This window comes from Typopeltis vanoorti, chromosome 13 (assembly GCF_054136105.1).
Source record: "Typopeltis vanoorti isolate ZY-2024b chromosome 13, IOZ_Tvanoo_1.0, whole genome shotgun sequence".
Lineage (NCBI taxonomy): Eukaryota > Metazoa > Arthropoda > Arachnida > Uropygi > Thelyphonidae > Typopeltis > Typopeltis vanoorti.
Window position 1 is genome coordinate 117,542,587 of NC_143561.1, and position 22,087 is coordinate 117,564,673.

General features: G+C 36.5%; 1 protein-coding gene across 7 annotated transcripts in view; it reads left to right on the forward strand.

The window, feature by feature from the left end:
* LOC150100493 (thiamine transporter 1-like) overlaps positions 1-22,087 on the forward strand; it is a 344,253-nt gene that overhangs the window by 192,431 nt on the left and 129,735 nt on the right. For all 7 annotated transcript variants that reach the window (XM_090402459.1, XM_090402454.1, XM_090402455.1 and 4 more), the window contains exon 7: positions 19,055-19,184. In XM_090402459.1, the coding sequence (XP_090258585.1) occupies positions 19,055-19,184 (130 nt within the window). The remainder of the gene's footprint in view (positions 1-19,054; positions 19,185-22,087) is intronic.

The window sequence follows — 22,087 nt, forward strand, 5'->3', positions numbered from 1 at the left end:
GGCATGATAACAGAAAGTAAGGTCTATTCAGAATTTACTAGCAAACATGATATGGGAGAGCAGTCTTGCATGCATGGTAGCATAGAGTGACTCATTATCTAACTGTTGATCCTGGCTGTTGCATGGTTCGTGGTATAATGTAATTTTATTGGTGGAAAACAATAGTTCTGCAGAAATTCACCAACTGTGTAAAGTTTATAGACCTATTGTAATTAGTGACAGTAGAGTTAGGCAGTGGTGTCATTTGTTTAAATAAGGTCACAACAATGTTCATAATGAAGAGCACAGTGGCTGGTCAAGTGTTGTGACAGGCGATTTGGTGGAAACAGTGAACATGAAAATTACTTGTAGTTTTTACCTGAATAAAATCATTGAGCAAGATCCCTTTTCAATACGAAGTGCTGCAGTTGCGAAACCGAAGTTATCGAAAGGAAAAAAGGTATATCATGAGATTTCTGTTGCAACTGGCTACATATACTTCCTGTGCGAAAATAGATGAATCGGCGCTCAAGCTTTTTACCGAACTGAACCAGCCTTTTTTCTGTTCGATGTGCCTTCCTTCTGTTAAACAGCTGATGAACCTAGGCAAACGAGTTGAAAATCTCAAACAACACCTTGACAACACGATCAGTACTTTATCGTCCAAAATCTGAAAGTTGGAAAAAAAAAGCTCAAGATACTCGATGACCAGTGCATTTGTACCCGCTAACGAACTCTGTGATTTAATCGCATCAATGGTACACGCGTTGCTCGAGGCCAAAAACAGGAGACTCAACGCTGTTATTCTGAACTTTCTGGAGGAAAATGGTAAATCTTTAAAAGAAGAAGTTAGCAAACTAGCAGGTGAATGTAACTTTGATCCCAGGAATATCATCAAATGTCATTGCTTCGGTCCCATAAACAAAAGAAAGGACGGAACGAACTTTCCACATCTTGTGAAAGTGATTGTGATACACCGACAAACACTTCTAAATTAATAACAGCGATAAATAGCAAGCTAAAGGACAGTTGCCCCCAATTGTGTGTACGTGCTCGACCTGACTTAACCTTTGAACAAAGGGAACAAAGATGCCAACTCTGAAGACAGCTAGAAGAAAAACGCCAAAATGGAGACAACAGCTGGACCATAGACTACAAACAAACCAAACTAGTGCAAAAACCAAGTGACGCCACTAGTAGCCACCAAGAAGACCAGTATGCCAGCACTGCATAGGAAACATGCAAGACCCTTGTGGTCAAAGCCATTCCCATAGACCCTTGCATATCCACTACACCAAAATCCGTTGTCTCAACTTTAAACTTAATAGCGTTCACTGTTGTTGTGTCATACATCCTGGCTTTGAGTCCACCATGTTGTTTGTTAGATGTTGATTGATACTGATCCAAATATAAAGAAATTTATATTATCCTGTGCCACCCTATATTCAGATTAGTCTATATAATATAGAGGATTCAATCATCAACTAACTTTTGCAATCTCTTTTTGCAATCTTTTCTACACGCCGAGGTTAATATTGTCATTAAAGCTTCCGCAAGGTCCGATATTTTTTATGAGCAGTGCAATGAAGAAAAATCAGGCAAACAACAAATTGAATTCAATAAAATAAACATTTAATACAGGGTTATAGAACATGTACATTTAAGTATAACTTTGAAAACAGGATAATGCATATCAGCTTAGTTCAAATACTCATAACAAACATAAAACATTAGGCATCACACATTCAGCTGTCAATTCTATATTCTTCCGAATAATTGAAAGTGGTTCACACAGTTCAATGTTGCAGAATCATACAGTAATTATTCTTAAAGTAGAATTCTCTAATTCTCTCTTAGTCAACAAACACTTCATTTAATTATGAGGCAGTTATCATTTCAAGGGGGAAACACTTTAAAGCTCCAAACTTCGGCTATTTTTAGTAGAACGCCACAGTTAATGTTAAGATATATCAGGCGGAGCTAACTCTTATTTCTTCACACTGAGGTATAAAAATAAAGGACTGCTCTTACTGGGTTACACCCTTTTCACATTGGATTCACCATAGGAACACTTAAAACTGTAGTTAACTATTACTTTGAAGTAACATTATTTAAAAGAAATCTTCACTATAATAACTGAAATATTAAACATAGCACTTCACAAGTCATGACGCACTTGATTTAGGTAATCTACTTATTCCTTATTTTCTTCTGTGCATTAAATTCAGCTTTGCACTATTCTTCCTCAAAACAATTGGAATTTGTCGTAATTTTAGAATTCCATATAAATATTCCGAATTGCCTATTAATTTGCCGGTCCTTTCTTAATCTACTTATGGCATTTCCCAAATCCCTTTACTGCTGTCCTGAACGCTTCTCCCCTCTCTTTACTTTAGTTTTCCAATTAAAATCGTTCATTCTTCCCGCCAAAATCCAGTTCTAGCCAGTTCAGCTTACATCTACTGGCTTCACTCCATATCACAGCCGGTCACGTTCTAAACATACGCTGACTAAAAACAAACTCCGTTTCTCCTTCAGCATCCAATCAAATGCATTCAGAAGAATTACATAAAATCACTCTTACATACAGAAATAAAAAGATATATCACAATTCATTTAGAATATATAAAGAGTTATATAAAGAATTTATACAGAATAAATAACTAAAAAAATTAACAATTATTATATCAATAAAAATTTAACAGTAAGTGTTTAATTTATAATTTACATAGGAGCAAACTTAGCTCAGGAAATACAATACATGTTAAATCATGAATGAAGTATTATAAATCATAAAATTCTTCATTCACAATTTAACACTATCATCTACATTCAACCAAACCCCACATACTCTTCTTAACAGAAACTCAAATTTCACCTTCCCCCGGCACCATCCAATCTATTCACTATTTAACTCCTTTCAACCCAAGGGTGGTGTGTGCACATATATCCGCTCTGACATATCCTGCCAGAGAGCACCTAACCTATAATTTCCCAACTTTGACCTTCTTTGGCTAAAAATATCCCTCCCAAACTCAGTAAAATTCATCTGCTGTCTCTATCGCTCTCCCAATACCACCAACCACTCCGAGCTCTTTAATTTCCTCTCCTCAAAAGTTGATTTCCTCCAGTCCCACTATCCTAATAGTGAAATCATCCTCCTAGGTGATTTCAATGTCCATAACACCAACTGGCTTTCCTCTTCCAGTTGTACAGATCCTGCAGGCAGAGACGCTGAAATATTTGCCATCACCAACGACCTTGCACATATAGTTCACAAACCGACCAGAATACCAGATAATCCAAATCACTCCCCAAATACCCTAGATCTCTTCCTTACCAATGATCCTTCTAAATATACAGTGAATGTAGTGAGCCCACTGGGCAATTTTGACCACAACCGAGTGCTCATCTCCTGCCCTATGCAACAATGCTTACACAGTCACACTTGCACAAGCGTAGTCTGGCATTATAACAGTGCCAAATGGGACAGCCTCCGAGACTACTGTGCTTCATTCCCATGGTTGGACGACTATTGTTTGCAGTCTTCCAATCCAAACATATGCACCGAACACGTCACCAAAGTAATCCTCACTGGCATGATAACATACATTCCCCACACCACTCTGAACTGCTGTACTAATGAAAAACCAGGCATACCACAACTGGCTCAAATTAAGAACGCCATCCTCCTTCAGGGTCTATACTGAAGCCTGAAACAGATGCAAAAAAATTATCAAAGATTCCAGAACAGAATTTGAATGGGCGAAAAGCAGGAAACTTGCAGCCTATCTTAGTGGCAGCCATGCCTTTTGGTCTCTTGCCAAAGCAATTGGTCGCAACTTTTGCCCTACACTACTCCCCCCCCCCTATCATACCCAGATGGCTCAATTGCAACATCACCCACTGAAAAAGCTAATCTCCTGGCTTCACTTTGCCTGCAATGCATGGATAACTGACAATGGCAAATGCCCCCAGTCATTCCAACTGCCCAACATACAATGCCTCCTGTATCCTTTTGCCAGAAAGAGATCATAAACCTGTTGTCAAAATTAGACACAAAAAAAGCCCCTGGCCCTGATGGCATTCCTCCAATTGTCCTGAAGGTCTGTGCAGCAGAACTGATTCCTATCCTATGCCGTCTGTACGCACTAACTTATTCCACTTATATATATGTCCCAAAGCCTGGAAATTGGCCTATATTCAACCCATTCCCAAAAAGGGAGACAAATCGCTGCCATCTAACTACCGCCATATCTCACTCACCTCAATTCTATCTAAAGTGATGGAGAAAACCATCAATTCTCAACTAATACTCTACCTTGAAGGTACCCAGCTATTAAGTGACCACCAGTACGGATTTTGCCGATGCCGATCAACAGGTAACCTGCTCTCATATGTCACCCATCTCAGGACATGTGCCATGGAAAAATTTGCTGTATCCTAAGTAGTTGCACTCAATATCTCTAAAACCTTTGACCAGGTCTGGCACAAAGGCTTACTAAGCAAACTTCCATCATTTGGACTGTCTCAGAACTTCTGCAGGTGAATTGCCAGCTTCCTGTCTGGACGCACACTATGTGTAATGGTAGATGGCTCCCTATTCTTCCCACTATCCAACTAATGCTGGGGTCCCACAAGGTTCAGTTCTCTTCCCGACCCTCTTCCTCCTATACATCATTGACCCACTTCACTTGACCTCCAACCCAATATACAGTTTTGCAGATGACAGCACATTGCATTCCTCCCTTTCATTTAATAAACCTTGCCCTACACAACTAACTTCAACCCACAGAACATCAACCACAACTTCCCTTAATGCAGACCTCCAAAACATCCTCTGATGGGGCTCAGGTAACCTCGTCAACTTCAACGCTAGTAAAACCCAGCTCTGTCTTATTTCCCACAAAAAAAGAACCATTTTCCCCCAGTATTATTTTTGATAACACTGAAATCTTCAGACAAGATGAAATTTCTCTTCTCAGAATTACCATGACATCAGGCCTCTCTGGGATAAACACATACAACCATTGCATCCTCAGTTTCCAAAAAACTAGGCTTTCTCTTTCGCTCAAGATGTTACTTCACTTCATAACAGCTGTTAATCTTATACAAACCACAAATCTGCCCAGCTATCGAATACTGTTCTCACATTTGGAGTGGGTTCCTAAAAGCTCCCTCAAAATTCTTGACTCAATACAAAGGAGAGCAATTAGACTGATAAATGATCCATCTCTTACCGACTCACTCCCCCCACTTTCACATAGACGTTTAGTCTCTGCAATTTGTATATTCTACAAATATTTTCATGGAAAATGCTCATCTGAAACAACACCAATAATTCCCCCACTCTGTACTAAACCCATTGGAACACGTACAGCCGCCTCTCACCATCCCTTCACAGTATACCTTGAAACCCACAGAACAAGTTTCTTTTACTCTTCTTTCATCCCTGCTACTGCTGTACTGTAGAACAGTCTTCCCCCTGAGGTATTTCCCAAGGAATACAATATACAGGCTTTCAAATCGACTGTTAACACGTTCCTCCTTTCCCATTCCACTACCCGTATATGGTACTAAAGTACTATAGGTTGACCAGCCAACCTCTCGTGTATGGGCCCAACATAAAAAAAAAAAAGTCTCAGAAGACAGCAGCCATAATTTTTTTTGGCCATTGGAGCCTGTTTGAATTATTTTGCTTTTATGAATGTATGGCACCACTGCATTGATTGTTGTTTTGACTCGACATTTATATATATATGAAATCCATGTTTTGTCACAGTACGAAAAAGAAGTTCATCTCTTTCGTTTTCATAATGCCCCAAAATTTTTAAATTGCTAGCTAATGATTTACTATGCAGCCATGCATCTGCAACTCCTCTCCCATATCTTATTTGACAGTAAATTGACCTTACTTTCTGGATGTGCCTTGTATTTTTATCAACAGACCTTCATGGAATCGAGAGGCTCATCATACCTTGACTTAAATGCATTTGCTGTCCAGCACTCATTACACACTCAGACAGTGCATTCATATCACCCACCACTCTCCATTTAAGAAATCTACCCTTCACCCCCCTTTCTCACACTCACCTTATACAGCTTCCAGGAATGGCCTCTTATTCTTCCCCTGTCTCCAGAAATTCTATTAAAAATCTCATCCACATTAATCTGGTTATTTATTTACTTATTTGTATGGAGTTTCCTCCCTTTTCTCCCCTGTCCCTATTGGGGCGAGTTGAGCCCTCATGGGGGGGTTAAGTATTTATGACTGTAGATCTGTGTGTGTTCACGGGGGCTGGTTTGCCTGCTTGCAGGATGAAAAACTCCAGATAAATTGGGGGGGGGGGAACCCTGCTGTCCATGCCCAAGACCGGCTAACTTGGCTGAGGAAGATTCTTAAGCTTCTCATGTCGGCGATGGGAACATTGATGGGAATATGCCTGGGGAAGGACACTCCTTCCCCAGGCATATTGTTGCGAAGCGCAAAGCCACTAGGCTAACCACGCAGACATTAATCTGGTAATTACCACTTACCGAGTTATACATCTCGATCATGTCTCCCCTCTTCCTTCTATCCACTAGACTCTGTAATTTGCATTCTCTCAATCTGTTCTCATATTCTATATTTCAGAGACTAGAAGCTGAATTATTCAATGATCTCTGAACACTTTCCTACGTCTCATCATCCTTTTGAAAACGAGGCAATCAAATCATGCACAGCAATCCATGTATGGCCTGATCATGGCCTCATACAATTGAATCATAACATCCTTACTTCTACATGTGATTGTTCTCTACATCATTCCCATAATTCACTGTGTTGTTCTCATTATTTCAGTAAAATGCCCACAAAATTTCAAGTCATCAACCATCACCCCCAGATCTTTCATCTCCTCCACCTCCTCTAAAACATCCCCACACACTCGCCTATTCAGACAGTCAATTTTGGTCTTCTTGCAAAACTACATCTGTCCTACATCTCATAACTCTCAACAACTCTGCATAATCTGAAAACAACATATATCACCTTTGAGCCCTTTCATTTACATACAAATTAAACAACAATGTCCCCAAAACAGACCCAGGGCACACTACTAGTGACATTCCTCATTTGGGATATCGCTCCCCATTCCCATCATGTTGATACCTGTCAGACAGCCATTCTCCAATGAAATGCATTAATCTACTGTCCAACCCCATCTATTCCAATTTAACTACTAGTTTATCATGTGGCAATTTATCGAAAGGATTTGCAAAATCTAAATATATTATTGTATATGCATCCCCCCTTGTCCAATGCATTCATCACCTTGCATGTTATAATAACCTTTGAACTCTCCAACCTCAAACCCAATGATATTGAGTTCGAAGTTATATTGTGAGTGATTGGTGTAATTTAACACTCGTGTAAAATTGGTGATTATTATCTGTTTTATTGTGTTTTTTCCTTAAAAAATTAGTGTTTTATATATTAGTGTAGATTTTCATGTTTTTAGAGTACAGGCAGCCCTCAGTTTATGACGGTTCAATTTATGCCGATTCACAATAACAGCGGATGCCTGTGCGTGATTTCTTACTGTAGTGTTTTAGTGTTTACCACAGCTACTATGACGTATATGTATCAAACCTAGTTTTACTGTTGAATCTACCTAATTGTTCTATTTAATTTTTTTTTACATACATACATACCTATTTAAATTGATAAAGTACGTAATTACATGCCATGTCTGATAAAAGAAGTGCAGAAAAGTTAGCATAACTTGGTATTAAGAAGGCACGGAAATCAATCACACTTGAAAAGAAAATGGAGGTGATTCGAAGAATGGATGATGGGCAGACACGGGCTAATGTCTGTAAAAGTATGAACTAACCTCCACTGACTGTTACTACAATTATGAAAAATGCAGATAGAATAAAACAGTCTGTGCAACAATCTACAGCAGTACTAACTGCAAAACATGTAAGTTATAGCAGGGGTAAGCTTCATGAAAAAATGGAAAAATTATTATCATTATGGGTGGATGACTTTAATCAGAAAAAGATTCCTCTGACACTGGCTGTTATAACTGAGAAAGCAAAAACAATTTTTGAGGATCTTAAAAAGACAAATGGAAGCGAAGAAACATTTTTAGGAAGCAAAGGTTGGTTCATGAGATTTAAGTCTTGAATAGTGCCATAGTGTCAAATTATGTGGTGAGGCGGCAAGTGCAGATGTTGTGGCAGCGGCTGCTTTTCCTGAAGAATTTCAAGACTGTGTAGAACAAGGAAGTTATCCTCCTGATCTCATTTTTAATGTTGATGAGACTGGGCTCTACTGGAAAAATTTGCCATCACGCATCTTCTTTTTCCTGTGAAGTACATTCCACTCCAGCTTTTAAAGCTGCAAAAGATAGACACGCTTTTAGCTGCAAAAGATAGACATGTCTCTGGAACTTTGAAGCTTAAACCAATGTATAATTTTTTTGAAGACTATATATATGTTGGGGGTACCATTCACAGACACCACGTGCCTTCAAGGGTCTAAAAGCCATGCTGCTAGTCTATTGGAAATGGAACAAGAAAGCGTGGGTTACACAAAACGTTTTTATAGATTGGTACACAAATTATTTTTGTCCTACCATGCTTCGCTTCTGTAAAGAAAATGATTTGCCAGCCAAGGCATTGCTTCTCTTGGATAATGCCCCTGGACATCCTCAAAACCTTGCTGAAGTAAGAACACCATTGGATGTCAAGGTTGTTTACATGCCCCCAAACACAACATCGCTTTTGCAACCGATGGATCAGGGGATTATATCAATCTTCAAAGCCTATTATCTCCGTATAACATTTATGGAAATGGTAAGAGTCTTGGACACTTCAGGAAAAACTATTAAAGACTATTGGTGGTCATTCGATATTTTGAAGGGCATTAACAACATCAAAGCAGCTTGGAACGAAGTGTCAGCAAAGTGTTTAAAATGAGCATGGCAAAAACTTCTTCCAGCATTTATGCACAACTTTGAGGAATTAGAGCAAGAGGAAAAGGTTATTGAAGACGTTACCAAGCTTGTGCGAGAGGTGGGAATTGGACGATATTACAACTGAAGATGTGACAGAAATTTTAGAGAACCATAATAAGCCGCTTTCCAATGAAGACTTAAAAGAATTAGCCGAACAATTAAGTTAACATCCAAAGGAGAAGAAATAAAATGAAGAAGGTCCTCTGAGAGATATAAAAATGGTTCACAGCGTATCCTTGCAAGCATAGAGACATTGACTGATGAACTCTGCGAAATGGACCGTGATTGGGAACGGAGTGCGAACGTAAAAATGAGTGTAATCGCATCTATTATTCAACCTTGCATTTGAACTCCTTAAAGAAAGAAAGAAAAAGAAAATCTAGGCAGTTAATACTGGATACTTTTTTCAAAAAAAATGCAGGTGATCTGAAACTAGGAACTTCAACATAGAAATATGTAATATCTTTTCGAAGTTTCATATTTTTTGTATATAATTTTGTTTTGTTTTTTCGTTATTAATAATTTTATTTTAACAAATATATATGTATATATTATCAAAGCTTTAAATATAATAATGTTACACATACTTCATGTGCATATTTTTTGACTGTGTGGAACATAAACTTTATACCTCCCATTAAAATTGGGTTTGTTTTTCACAGATATGGTTTATGCCCGTTTTTTTCAGGAACAGAAGTGAGGCATAAACCGAGGGCTGCCTGTATTTAGTGTCTTATAACATATTTTTATTGTGATATTGTAATATTAAATACATCTGTAACATGGCACCCAAACCGCAGAAGAAACTGAATGCTAACAAGAACAGTGAAGTAGTGAACCAGAAGGTTTTTCTCCACTAAAGAGAATATTAAAGAGGATATTGAAAATAATCTTCAAATTGGCTAGGTTAAAGCAGATTATTAGACAGATGATGAGGGAACTACATAAAGTTGAGTGGTGATTAGAGGAACACGGTAAATAAAAAAATTCAGCAGCAAAATGGAAAACAAAGCACGGAATCAGGTAAGTTAGTGCAATAACAAAATTCTGGTAAGTAAAGTTGATTATAAAAAAAGAAGGTATGGTGACTCTGCTATAAAACATGCCATTAATGAACAGGTTATAAAGTTCAGTTTTCCCATAGCAAGCAGAAATTAAAAATATAAAACAAGCAATTGAAAAACAGAAAAGCAAAGCAAATTCTGGTAGGTAGTACCAATGACTTAACTAGTGATAACTTCAGTATAAGAGAGGACATGAAAAGGTTGTTGGAAGAAGCGAGAATGAAGAGTGAGAAAGTAAAAATCATTAGTATATTACCTAGATATGATGGAAATTAATTACAAAGAAGGGTTATGATGGCAAATGATTCAATGCATAGGCTGGCTGTGTAGAGGGAATGGATGCGAGTTTTTGAATGTGTGGAGTGAGTTTGAGGGAAGATTGGATTTTTATAAGAGGGAGATGGCTTACACTTGAATGAGTTTAGCATTCTTCTTATTGTGCTATCTTCTATCGAAGGTCAGCGACCATCTTGGCAAACAAACTGCGCTCTTGTGCACTGCTCTTTCCTGTCCACGTCTTGATGTTATCAAACCATGATATTCTTTTTCTTCCTCTAGTTCCTTTGCCATCAATTCTTCCTACCAAAATAGTTTGTAGAAGTTGGTATTTGCTGTTTCTCATGATGTGTCCAAGATATGATGTTTTTCGTTTCTTGATTATTTGTACAAGATGTTTAGCTTTGCCAATGGATTTTAAGACATCTTCATTGGTAATTTTTTCTGTCCATGATATCTTTAGCATTCTTCTGTATAGCCACATCTCAAAGGCTTCGATTTTCTTGATGGTTGTCGCCTTCAATGTCCATGTTTCAACTCCATAGAGCAGAATAGACCACACGTAACATTTCAGCATTCGGCATCTGACTTCCATGTTTAGGTCTTTATTGCAGAATAGTGTTCTCATTTTCATGAAGGACTGCCGTGCAACTTCAATCCTTGTCTTTATATCTATTTCTGGATCCCACCGTTCATTAAGCCAGCAACCAAGATATTTATATCTTGACACTTGATCAATATTTTTCCCATTGAGTGTCAGTTTCATTGATGAGTCTGGATGTTTGCTGATGATCATGTATTTTGTCTTGTTGATGTTTATATTTATTCCCATTCTTTGGCTTTCTATGTATACTCTGTCAACGAGTTTTTGGAGATCCATAATGTTATCTGCAATTAGCACGGTGTCATCTGCATATCGTAGGTTGTTAACAATCTTTCCATTTATTGTGATTCCCTCTGGACATTCTTCCAATGCTTTTTTAAAGATTACCTCTGCATATATGTTGAACAGGAGTGGTGAGAGCACACATCCTTGTCTCACTCCTCTTTTGATGTTAATATCACTGGTGGTAATGTTGTCTAATTGAACAGTAGCTGACTGATTCCAATACAGATTTGTTATTAGTCTTATGTCTTGTTCGTCTAGCCTTATTTGTTGAAGGATTTCTATTAAGTTGGTGTGTCTGACTTTGTCGAATGCTTTTTCAAAATCTGTGAAACACATAAAGACAGATTTCTGTTTTTCTATGCATTTTTGTATCAGTATTTGGGTACAGAAAAGGGCCTCTCTAGTACCAAAACCATTCTGAAAGCCGAATTGTGTTTCACTTAGAGTTTCTTCACTTTTTCTATAAATGCGATTCTGAATTACTTTCAAAAATATTTTTAATGTTTGGCTCATTAGACTAATAAGTCTGAAGTCACCACAGGAATTTGCTTTGGGTTTCTTTGGGATAGTGATAAATGTAGATTTGAGCCAATCTGATGGAAATTCATCACTTTCATATATTTTATTAAATAGTTTTTCAAGAAGTTTGATGTTATCTGGTTCGATTAATTTTAAAAATTCTGTTTGCACACCATCTGGTCCACTGGCTTTTCCTGTTTTACTTGTTTGTATAGCATTCTCTATTTCGCATTTCATGATTGCTGGTCCTTGAATGTTATCTTTTATATTTATAGGCTTCTGTCTAGTATCATTGAAAAGTTCTGTTACATATTTTATCCAAATCTGTGCTTTATTCTCTTCTTCTAGAACTATTTTTCCATTTTCGTCTCTTAGAGACAGTATTTGCTTTTTCCTCAGTTTTCCGGAAATTTCGTTGATTTTCTTATACAGATTGAAATTATCATGTTGTTTCTGAAGCAGTTCAATTTCAGTACATAAATTTTTCATCCAATTTTCCTTGGCTTCTTTTATTTTTTTCGTGATGATGTTATGTGTTTCTGTATACCTGGCTAGGTCTTTGTTTTTATACATTCTTCTTGTATCAATAAGAGAAAGAATCTCATCTGTCATCCATTCCTGTTGTTTTATATTATTCACATAACCTACTTCTTCAATACTTGTTGTTACGATGGCATTCTTTAAGCTATTCCAAAGAGATTCCACACTTTTATTTTCTTCTATGTTAATCTGTTGTAATCGCAGGTTAAGCTGTGTCTTGGCACTTTTATTTATGTTCGGGTCTTTCAGTTTTTCTACATCAATTTTCTTTTTCTTCTTTTGTGATTTTTTAGCTGATTTTAATCTAAGACATACTTCTGCAACTATGGGATTGTGGTCTGATGAGATATCTGCTCCAGGATAAGTCTTTGCACTCTTTATACTACTGTGGAATCTTTTATTTATCAGTATATAATCAATTTGATTTCTGATAATATTATGTTGGTTATCTTGAGGCGATTTCCAAGTGTACAGTCTTCTGGGTGGAAGTTTAAACCAGGTATTTGCTATTGTTAGATCTTCTTCCTGACAGAATTGGACTAGGCGATCTCCTCTGTCATTTCTGGTGCCTAAGCCATGTTCGCCAACAATTTCTCCATCACCCCCTCTTCCCACTTTTGCATTGAAGTCACCCATCACTATGTTTATATCATGTTTCTTTGTTAGGTTTTTAATCTCTTTTAGGTGTTCATAAAACTCTTCAACATCTTCTTCACTTCTGTCAGCTGTGGGTGCATAAGCTTGGATGATATTTATGTTAACGGGATTTCTCGTAAGTTGTACAGCATTATCCTTTCAAAAATGGAATCCAATTTATTACTGATTTATTGATTTCTTCATCTACTATTACAGCTACACCATGTCGATGTTTGTTCTCATCATTCCCAGAGTAATACATTGTCATATTATCTTGTTGACACTTTCCAGATCCTGGCCATCTTGTCTCGCAAATTCCCAAAATCCGGATGCCCAGCCTCTTCATTTCTCTTGTGGCATTTCTTAATTTGCCATCTTCATACAGAGTTCTGACAATCCAAGTTGCAATTTTAAAAGTGGACACCATTTTGAGCCCGGAGATTCTTCGCACCCCTGTCCCATTTAAGGGACGCCGGGAACTTGGGGCCAGTTGTAAGGGTTTGCTCGCCATGGTGGTTGTTCTGGAGATAAGGTAGAGCAGTAGTTTCTCCGTTTGCTTTCTGCTCTGCAGTATTACAGACGTACACAATATAATCATATTGCCATCTGCAAATCTCTGATCACAAGCTTTTCCGTCATCATTTGCCTTCAACCTTGTGACAGTACTGACAATGCTGCTTCCCAATGTCAGGGGCAGTGACCCCAGCAGGTGCTTATTTAATGGCGGCACTACTCGCCATGTCACCGAGTTGTCATTGGGCTTTGTGAGGTTTTAAGTGAGACAGAGTTGCCACTTCTGCTCCCCCACGCCCTGATAGCTCAGTCGCTGTTGGTCCACGGCTGCTTATTCACCAGATTGCTCTGCTTATATCGCAGCTAACCTCCATATCTGAAGGCTTCCCCGATCCGCCACCTGGGGATGCACCCGGTAGTAGTCAGCTCTGCCCCGGGAGTTTAGCATTAGGAGTCTTGAAAAATTATTAATTGATATAACACCTAACACACAGAGTCTGGGAAACTGAATTCTGATAGGAGAAATCATGAGAATCTGTGTAAGAGCGACAATGTTAGATAACTATGTTAATGATGGGAATGGTTGGAATGGTTATTATTATAGAGATGATTGTAAAGAGAGAATGATTCTGTGTTCATCTGGTTCTAACCTATCCAGCAAAATAGACTGGAATGATGAGATAGCAAATGGAAGTAAAGAAAATTAGTTTCTTGAGTTTTTGTGGGATAACTACCTCAGACAGTATGTAACAGAGGCACATGAGGATTGAGGGTCTTTGATTTGGTCATCTCATCAGAGAATGTAATTGTAAATGAAGTGTCAAATCACCCACCAATTGGTGAGAATGACCATACGGTGATTACCTGGGTGGTTGCCAGCAGTGTAAGGACCTCTGTAAGATAAGGGTATATGTGTATATTGATATGAAACATTAAGAGAAATGTGATTTTAGCAACATTGTATTATTAATTATGTATTAAAACTATATTAATTTTAAATTTATCTTTATTATTTATTTTTAATATAATAATAATTGTTTTTTAAAAATAATTATTAATTTTAAATTTATCTTTATTATTTATTTTTAATATAATAATAATTGTTTTTTAAAAATAATTATTAATTTGAAATTTATTTATTCTATTATTCTTTATTTTATTCTTCTTCAACCTTTTGGTTCTGCAAACTGCTGGACGAAAGTCTCCCCAATGATTTTCCAGACCACTCAGTTTTCTGCCTCTCCCATCCATCTCACTCCTGCAATTTTTTCCAGTTCATCCCTCTACCTTCTTCTTGGTCTTCCTCTTTGTCTTGCTCCATCCATCGGTCTCCACTATGTTGTTTTTCTAGTCCATCTCCCGTCACTGCATCTCGCAATATGGCCAGCCCATCTCCACTTGGCCTGTTTAATGTATTTTACAATATCCATGACACCTGTTTGAAATCTTATTCAGGTATTTGTCTTCCTATCTCTTAATGTTATTTTTAGCATACTTCTCTCCATGCGATGTTGTGTTGTTCTCAGCTTTTTGTTTTGGGCTTCTGTTAAAGTCCATGTTTCTTCTCCGTATGTTAGGACAGGAAGTATGCACTGGTCGAAAGCTACTTCTGAATATGTCTCTCATTTATTTTCATCTTATTTTCCCATAAGCCATCCATCCAAGGTGAATTCTTCATTCAATCTCTTTTCTTTGGCAATCCTCAAAGGATAACAGTTGGCCCAAATATACATATGAACTGACTTGTTCTATTTCATGATTTTCAACTATGACAGTTCTATGGTTTAGGTATTTATTCATCATTATTTTTGTTTTTTCTTTATTTATTTTTAATCCAATTACTCTAGAGCAGGGGTTCCCAACCCTATGCCCGCGGGCACCATGGTGCCCGTTGACCAATTTGTGTGTATCTGATGCTGTTCAACCGTGTGCTGTATAGTTTGAAATAATCATGCAACAATTCATGGCATGCTATATGACACATGCGTTAATGACACATGACGAGTATTAAACGCACACAATGTAAAGTAGACGTGCATTCGAAGTTGTTCATTCCAGTTTGAGAACTGGAATATCATCATGTTCTCCTAATTATCATATTCTTATATGATAATTAGGAGAATATGATGATATTCTCCATCATATTAGGAAAATATGATGACTGGAATATCATCATATTCTCCTAAGCACTGGCCAATGAAATGCAATGCCAAAGATCACACTAACTTACACATATATATTTAAATTTTTATCTAATGTAAACTTTTAAGTAATAAAACATTTGATTATAATGTAAACTTTGTATGTATTCGTTTAACAAAAGAATTCAAAAAATTTGCTTGAAAAAATAGATGGTGCCCGTCGCCCTATCGGTATTTTAGAATGCGCTCTAGGAAACAAAAAGGTTGGGAACCTTTGCTCTAGAGGCTTCATTTAGCTGATTTAGCCTTTCTTCCAGATCTTCAAGATTATCTGCTATTAGGACAACATCATCTGCAAATTTCAGATGATGCAGCCTTTCTCCATTTATGTTTATTACTTTTGTTTCCCAATCAAGGCTTCTTAAGACTTCCTCTAGTGCAGCTGTAAATAATTTGGGAGATATGGTGTTGCCTTGCTGGATGCCTTTTTGTATTGGGAACTTTTCACTGTTTTTATATAATTTAATTACAGAAGTTGCATTATTGTAAATAAGTTTTAGTGTTTCAATATATGGTTTCTCAGTTACCTGGGTTTCAAGTGCTTGAAGTGTTGCAGATGTTTTAACTGAATCAAATGCTTTTTCGTAATCTATATAGGCCAGACGTCTGCGCGGTTAGCCTAGTGGATTTGCACTTCGCAACCATATGCTTGGGGAAGGAGTGTCCTGGGTTCGATTCCCGTTGGTGACGCGAGGAGCTCAAGGATCTTACTTAGCCATAGCCAAGTTAGCTGGTCTTGGGCATGGACAGCAGGGTTTTTTCCGCCAGTTTATCTGGGGTTTTTCATCCTGCAAGCAGGCAAACCGGACCCGTGAATACACAGGCTACAGTCAAAAAAATATGGCAAGGAAGGCAACAGGAAACCACCTTGTGTCACTATTTCCCTAGTAATCAGCTGCAACTCTCTCAAAGAGAGGAAGCCACAGGATCAGATCAGATCAGATCAGACAGGCCAGACATACTTTTGGCATATTGTATTCAATTGATTTTTCAATGAGCTGTCTTAATGTATGAATATGGTTCAAAGTATTGTAATTCTTTCTAAATCCATCACAGGATTGCATTCCTTCTAGTTTAGATTTTATTCTATTATTTATAATTTTTGTGAAGACTTTATATATGGTTGGGAGTAGGCTTACAGGTCTGTAGTGTTTAATTTTTTCCTTATTGCCCTTTTTAAAAATTAATATTAGAAGTGAATTGTTCCAATTTTTTGGAATTTTTCTCTGTTTTAGGCATTTATTAAAGAGTTTAGTCAGCTGTTTGATGACAGGGCTTCCTCCCAGTTTTAAGAAGTCTACCATAATTCCATCTTCTTCTGGGTGCTTTCCATTCTTCATTTCCTACAGTGCCATTTCCACTTCATCTTGTAAGATCTCAGGGGCATTGTGTTCTTCCTCACTCGGTTATCCATAGATGATTCTTGGATGTCTCGGTTTTTGTCTTCATAGAGTTCAGTATAAAATTCCTGAATTCTTTTGATTATTGCATCTCTATTTTTTTTTTATAAGTTCACCATTTTTAACTCTTACAGCAGCTATTTCCTTTGTTCTAACTGATAATGTTTGTCTTAGGACCTTCATATTACTATTGTTTTCTATTGTTTCTATAATTTTCCTAGTATTATATGATCTAATTTCATGTTTCATCCTTTTACATATAGTTTCACAAATTTCCACATATTCTATTTTACTGGTATCATTCAAATCTCTTTTCATATCTCTTCTTTTCTTAATTAGATCTAAGGTTTCCTGTCTTAGTTTTTCCTCTCTTTGGTGCCTTTTTTTACACCTCCTATTTCTAGTGCACAATTCAAGATAGATTTTGTTAAGATTTCAATAGCATTATCGATGGTAGTAGCTGTGTTTAACTTTTTTTAGTTCATTTCTGAGTGATTCTCTATAACAGCTTCTGTAGATTCACTAAATTGGACTTTTTTCTTATGAACTTTTTTCGTTCCCATTTTTTGTTGATCTATACTTTTGCCCTTACTAGTCTGTGGTCACTTCCTGTATTAAATCTATTAAGCACTTTGGTCTTTCATTGTAAGTTTGTCCATTTTCGGTTGATTTTCTTCTCGAAAAAACTGTTCATAATAAAGAGGTTATTTTCTTCTGCGAATTCAATAAGTCTTTCTCCTCTTTCATTTCTCTGTCCAAATCCAAATTTACTGATGGAGTTCAGATGTCATCTCTGCTTCCAGTCTTGGCATTAAAGTCACCCATTATAATTACGTAGAATTCTTCAGAATTATTTAATGTGGATTCTAATGTTTCATAGAAATCTTCTATCTCTTCATCTGGATGGTTCCATAGTTGGGGCATATATTTGTATAATTTTCAGGTTGGTATCTTTTATTTATGAAGACTTAGTTCAGCTATTCTTGATGTTATTTTTTTAACAAAGAGGACATTGTCCTTGATTGTTTTATTTATTAGGAATCCTACACTACCAGTTGTGTTTCTGTCACATTGACAGTGGTAGAATAGATGACCATCTTTTAATCGCATGAGAGTTTCTTCTTATCTCTGAAAGGCCCACAACGTCCCGTTTTATATGGTCCAATTCCTTCATCAGTTTTTCCAATCTATCATTATCCCATAGAGATCTGCAGTTATATGTTCCTACTAATATCCTTCTATCATTGTGCACTGTAGGTCAACTCATTGTAGATAGTGGAGACTGTAGCATATTTTTTGACCTAGACCCTCTGCCTAAGTCCAGGATGCATCCCTTTTTATGCTGGGTGATGGATGAGCCAGTATGTAATTTTCCTACTTTATTCATCATTTGCATTGCCCTCATGGGGAGGTGTTTGGCCTTATAGCACAAAGCTGGCCAGACGGGTTGGTGCCTCAGATGTATATTACATGAAGTAAAGCATGGTCCAGCATCAGATACCTCTGGTTTGCACGCCCGTACCCACTAAAGTAAGCCCCTGAGGAGATTTATTTGTATTTATTTTATCATTCTTTATTATTGTTTATTTTATTATTATGATTATTTTTATATGTGACTTCTCCATGCCTTCTCCCAGTCATTTCTCTTTCTCTCATTACTAATCCCAGAATTCTCTCCATACCCAAGTGCTCTCCCATCCCATTCCTTTCTTGTCTACTCACACATTCATATTCACAGGGAAATGAGGAATAGTCAGGACAGACAGGGGGCACAGTATAAGAAAGGACGATGATGGAAGAGGAAGAGAATTTGATGCTACTCAGCTACATTCGTAATTGCAAAAATGTATTCATAATAATGCATAATTGCATTACTGTAGCTTGTACTTTTTAACTCTGCTAAATTGTCATATAATATGTATAATCAGTAACCAAATATTTCTATTTGAACACACAACCATATTTGTCCAAAAGGCTGATTATAGTATCAGTAATTTTAAAAAATAAATAAATAAGTAAATTGACTTTCTTTCAGGTTGGTAATTACATTCAGCCCCTTTGGGAGTCTATTGACCCAACATGGAAGAATCATAGTAACACTCATAATATGTCAGATAATATGATAGTTTCAAATGGAGCTGTAGAGGCTACACATACATTTCTAAGTAAGTAGATATTTTATTATAAAGTGTTAAGTTTTTTAAAGAAAAGTATTAATCATAATGAGAATAAAATATTAATCATAATCAGGTGAAATCCTTGGAATCGGATGGATGAAATTGAAAATTTGCCTAGTCGCTGAGAGTGAGCCTCTGATGAAGTCCACACACAACATGGCTGCAGTGGTGAAAAGTTGTTAGGTAAGCTAGCTTGAGTTTAGGATCGAAATGGATAGCATGTTATATTTGTTAAATTAGGGACACAAAACACACGTGTTGAAAAGATTATTTTACTGATTAATAATAAAATAATAACTTTACGTTTCGACCCCTGTATTGAGGTCATCTTCAGAAGGATACATTCAGAAGTATAAGAACAACATGTAGCTTGTTCTTATACTTCTGAATGTATCCTTCTGAAGATGACCTCAATACAGGGGTCTAAACGTAAAGTTATTATTTTATTATTAATCAGTAAAATAATCTTTTCAACACGTGTGTTTTGTGTCCCTAATTTAACAAATATGATTGCTGATCACCATGTAACCTTAAAAGAAAGGATAGCGTGTTAGTTAGATGGATCAGAGATTGGTTCTCTGAATTATACCAGCAAGTTGCATATGATAGATCAGTGTCTCAAAAAAAGGAGGGTAACCAGTAGTGTGTTCTTGGGGACCCCTACTGTTTAACTTATTTGTTAATGATATTGAATGTGGATTGACTGGGGATCTTTGATGCAGAGTTCAGAAGAATTATAAGGAGCATTCCTGTTAATTCCCTTCAGGAAGAGTTTAATAGACTTTTAGCTTGGAGGAATAAGGGGATTATGGTTTTGATATTGATAAGTGCAAGGTATTGCATTTCAGAATGTAGAGATATAAGGTTGTGTACTATATTGATGGAACTGCGCTTCAGGAAGCAGATGAGATTTGAGATAATATTTCACAATAGACTGAAGTTTAGAGGACACATTGTAAGTGTTGAAAATAATGAATTATTGCTATGATAACATGTAGTGATAAGGAGGTGGTTGTGCCACTATATAAAGTAGTTACACCATACTCTATTTTGCTCAGATTTGGTTGCATAATTTTCATTATGATGTGGGAACATTGTAAAAGGTTCAGAGACAAGTGACCAAGTCCATATCAGGACTATGGAATGTTAGTTATGGAGACATTTAAAAGAATATAAATTGTGGTGTTTGATGGATATTTGGAAAAGAGCTGATATGATAGATATCAGCTCTTTTCCAAATTCAAAAGAGTACAAGTCCATATGGGAAGAACCAGATGTCATCCCTAGAAATTATGTAAGTGTGGTGAAAAAAGAATGTGAAAGGTAGATTTTTTTTACATGGAGAATTAATGGTGAATGGAAATTACCAGCATATGTTGTGTTGTGGATTAGTTATTAATAATACAATAATAGAACAGATAAATATTTTTATGAAGTGAATCATATGAATAGATATGAATCACATGAATAGAGAAAAAGACATAAAATTAAAAACTTCAAAATTTTGCACATATTGTGCAAAAAAGAAACACACTTGAAAATGTATAGTACAAGTAAAATGAGATTCATGAGAAGAACTGCAAAATGTACATTAAGCAAAAAAAAAAAAAAGAATGAAGATATTTTAAATGAACTAAAAATAAAATCAGTAGAAGAAAAATGAAATAGATAGAACATGTGAACTGAATGGCCAACACCTGATATCTTAAACAATTAATAAAATATGAACCAAATGGGAAGAGAACCCCAAGTAGATGACCTCAAAAGAGGCTAGTAGATTAAAAATGAGACCTGGGGCTATATAGCATAAATTAAAGATGCCAAGAAATTATATTCTTGATTTAATCCTTTGTTCAAGTGTAAACAAAGTGTCCACCTAAAGTAATTTCAGGACTGGGCAACTCGTATACAGAAACGAATGACTTCACATCACCAGCCTTAATATCCCATAATCTTCTTCTTCATGTAGCTTCCTCAGTGAGAGGGTGCAGCACCATGTCCTTCCAGTTCTCTTTGTTGGTGGCTTTCCTTTTTGCTTCTGCAAGCCATGTGATCCTGTCCATGATCTTATATCTTCAAGCCATGCCCTTCGTTTTTTGTCTCTTGATCCTTTTCCCATAATTTTTCCTTCTAAAACTGTTAATATTCTCTGTCCTGCTGAACCTCTCAGTACATGTCTTGCCAGTCTCATCTTTCTCTGGATCATTTCCTGTAATAAAGATCTCTGTGTTCTCATTCTCTGTAGAACATCTGTATTTGTTACATGTTCTGTCCATTGGATTTTCAGAGCTCTCCTATAGCACCACATTTCAAAGGCCATTATCTGGTGCCTTACTCCCTTCTTGAATATCCAGGTCTCACTTCCATATGTGAAAATTGGCCACACTAATGTTCTTATCAGTCTTTTCTTTGTCTCGATACTCACAGAACTTCTGAGCAGATCTTTATTTTTCCAGAATGCATCTTTAGCTATGGCTGTTCTTATTTTTATTTCTTTATCTTGCTTTCCATCTGCAGTAAAGTAGGTGCCTAAATATTTGTATTCTGTTGTATGTTCATTTTTCATATTGTTTATGAATATTTCTGGCTTGGATCTGCTTTCTTTTGAGATTTTCATAAATTTTTTTTTTTTTTTTCATTAATATCTAATCCAAATTCTTTACCTTCTTCAATTAGTAGCTGCAGTAATTTGATTAATTTGTTTCTGTTTTCTGCTATTAGAATGGTATCATCAGCATATCTAAGATTGTTGTATTTTATACCATTGATACTAATTCCTGTTTTTGTTTTTCAATCTTTTTCATCACTGTCTCACTGTGGATATTAAATAGATTTGGTGAAAGGATACAACCTTTGCCTAACTCCTCTTTTTACTTTCACTTCAGAAGTCT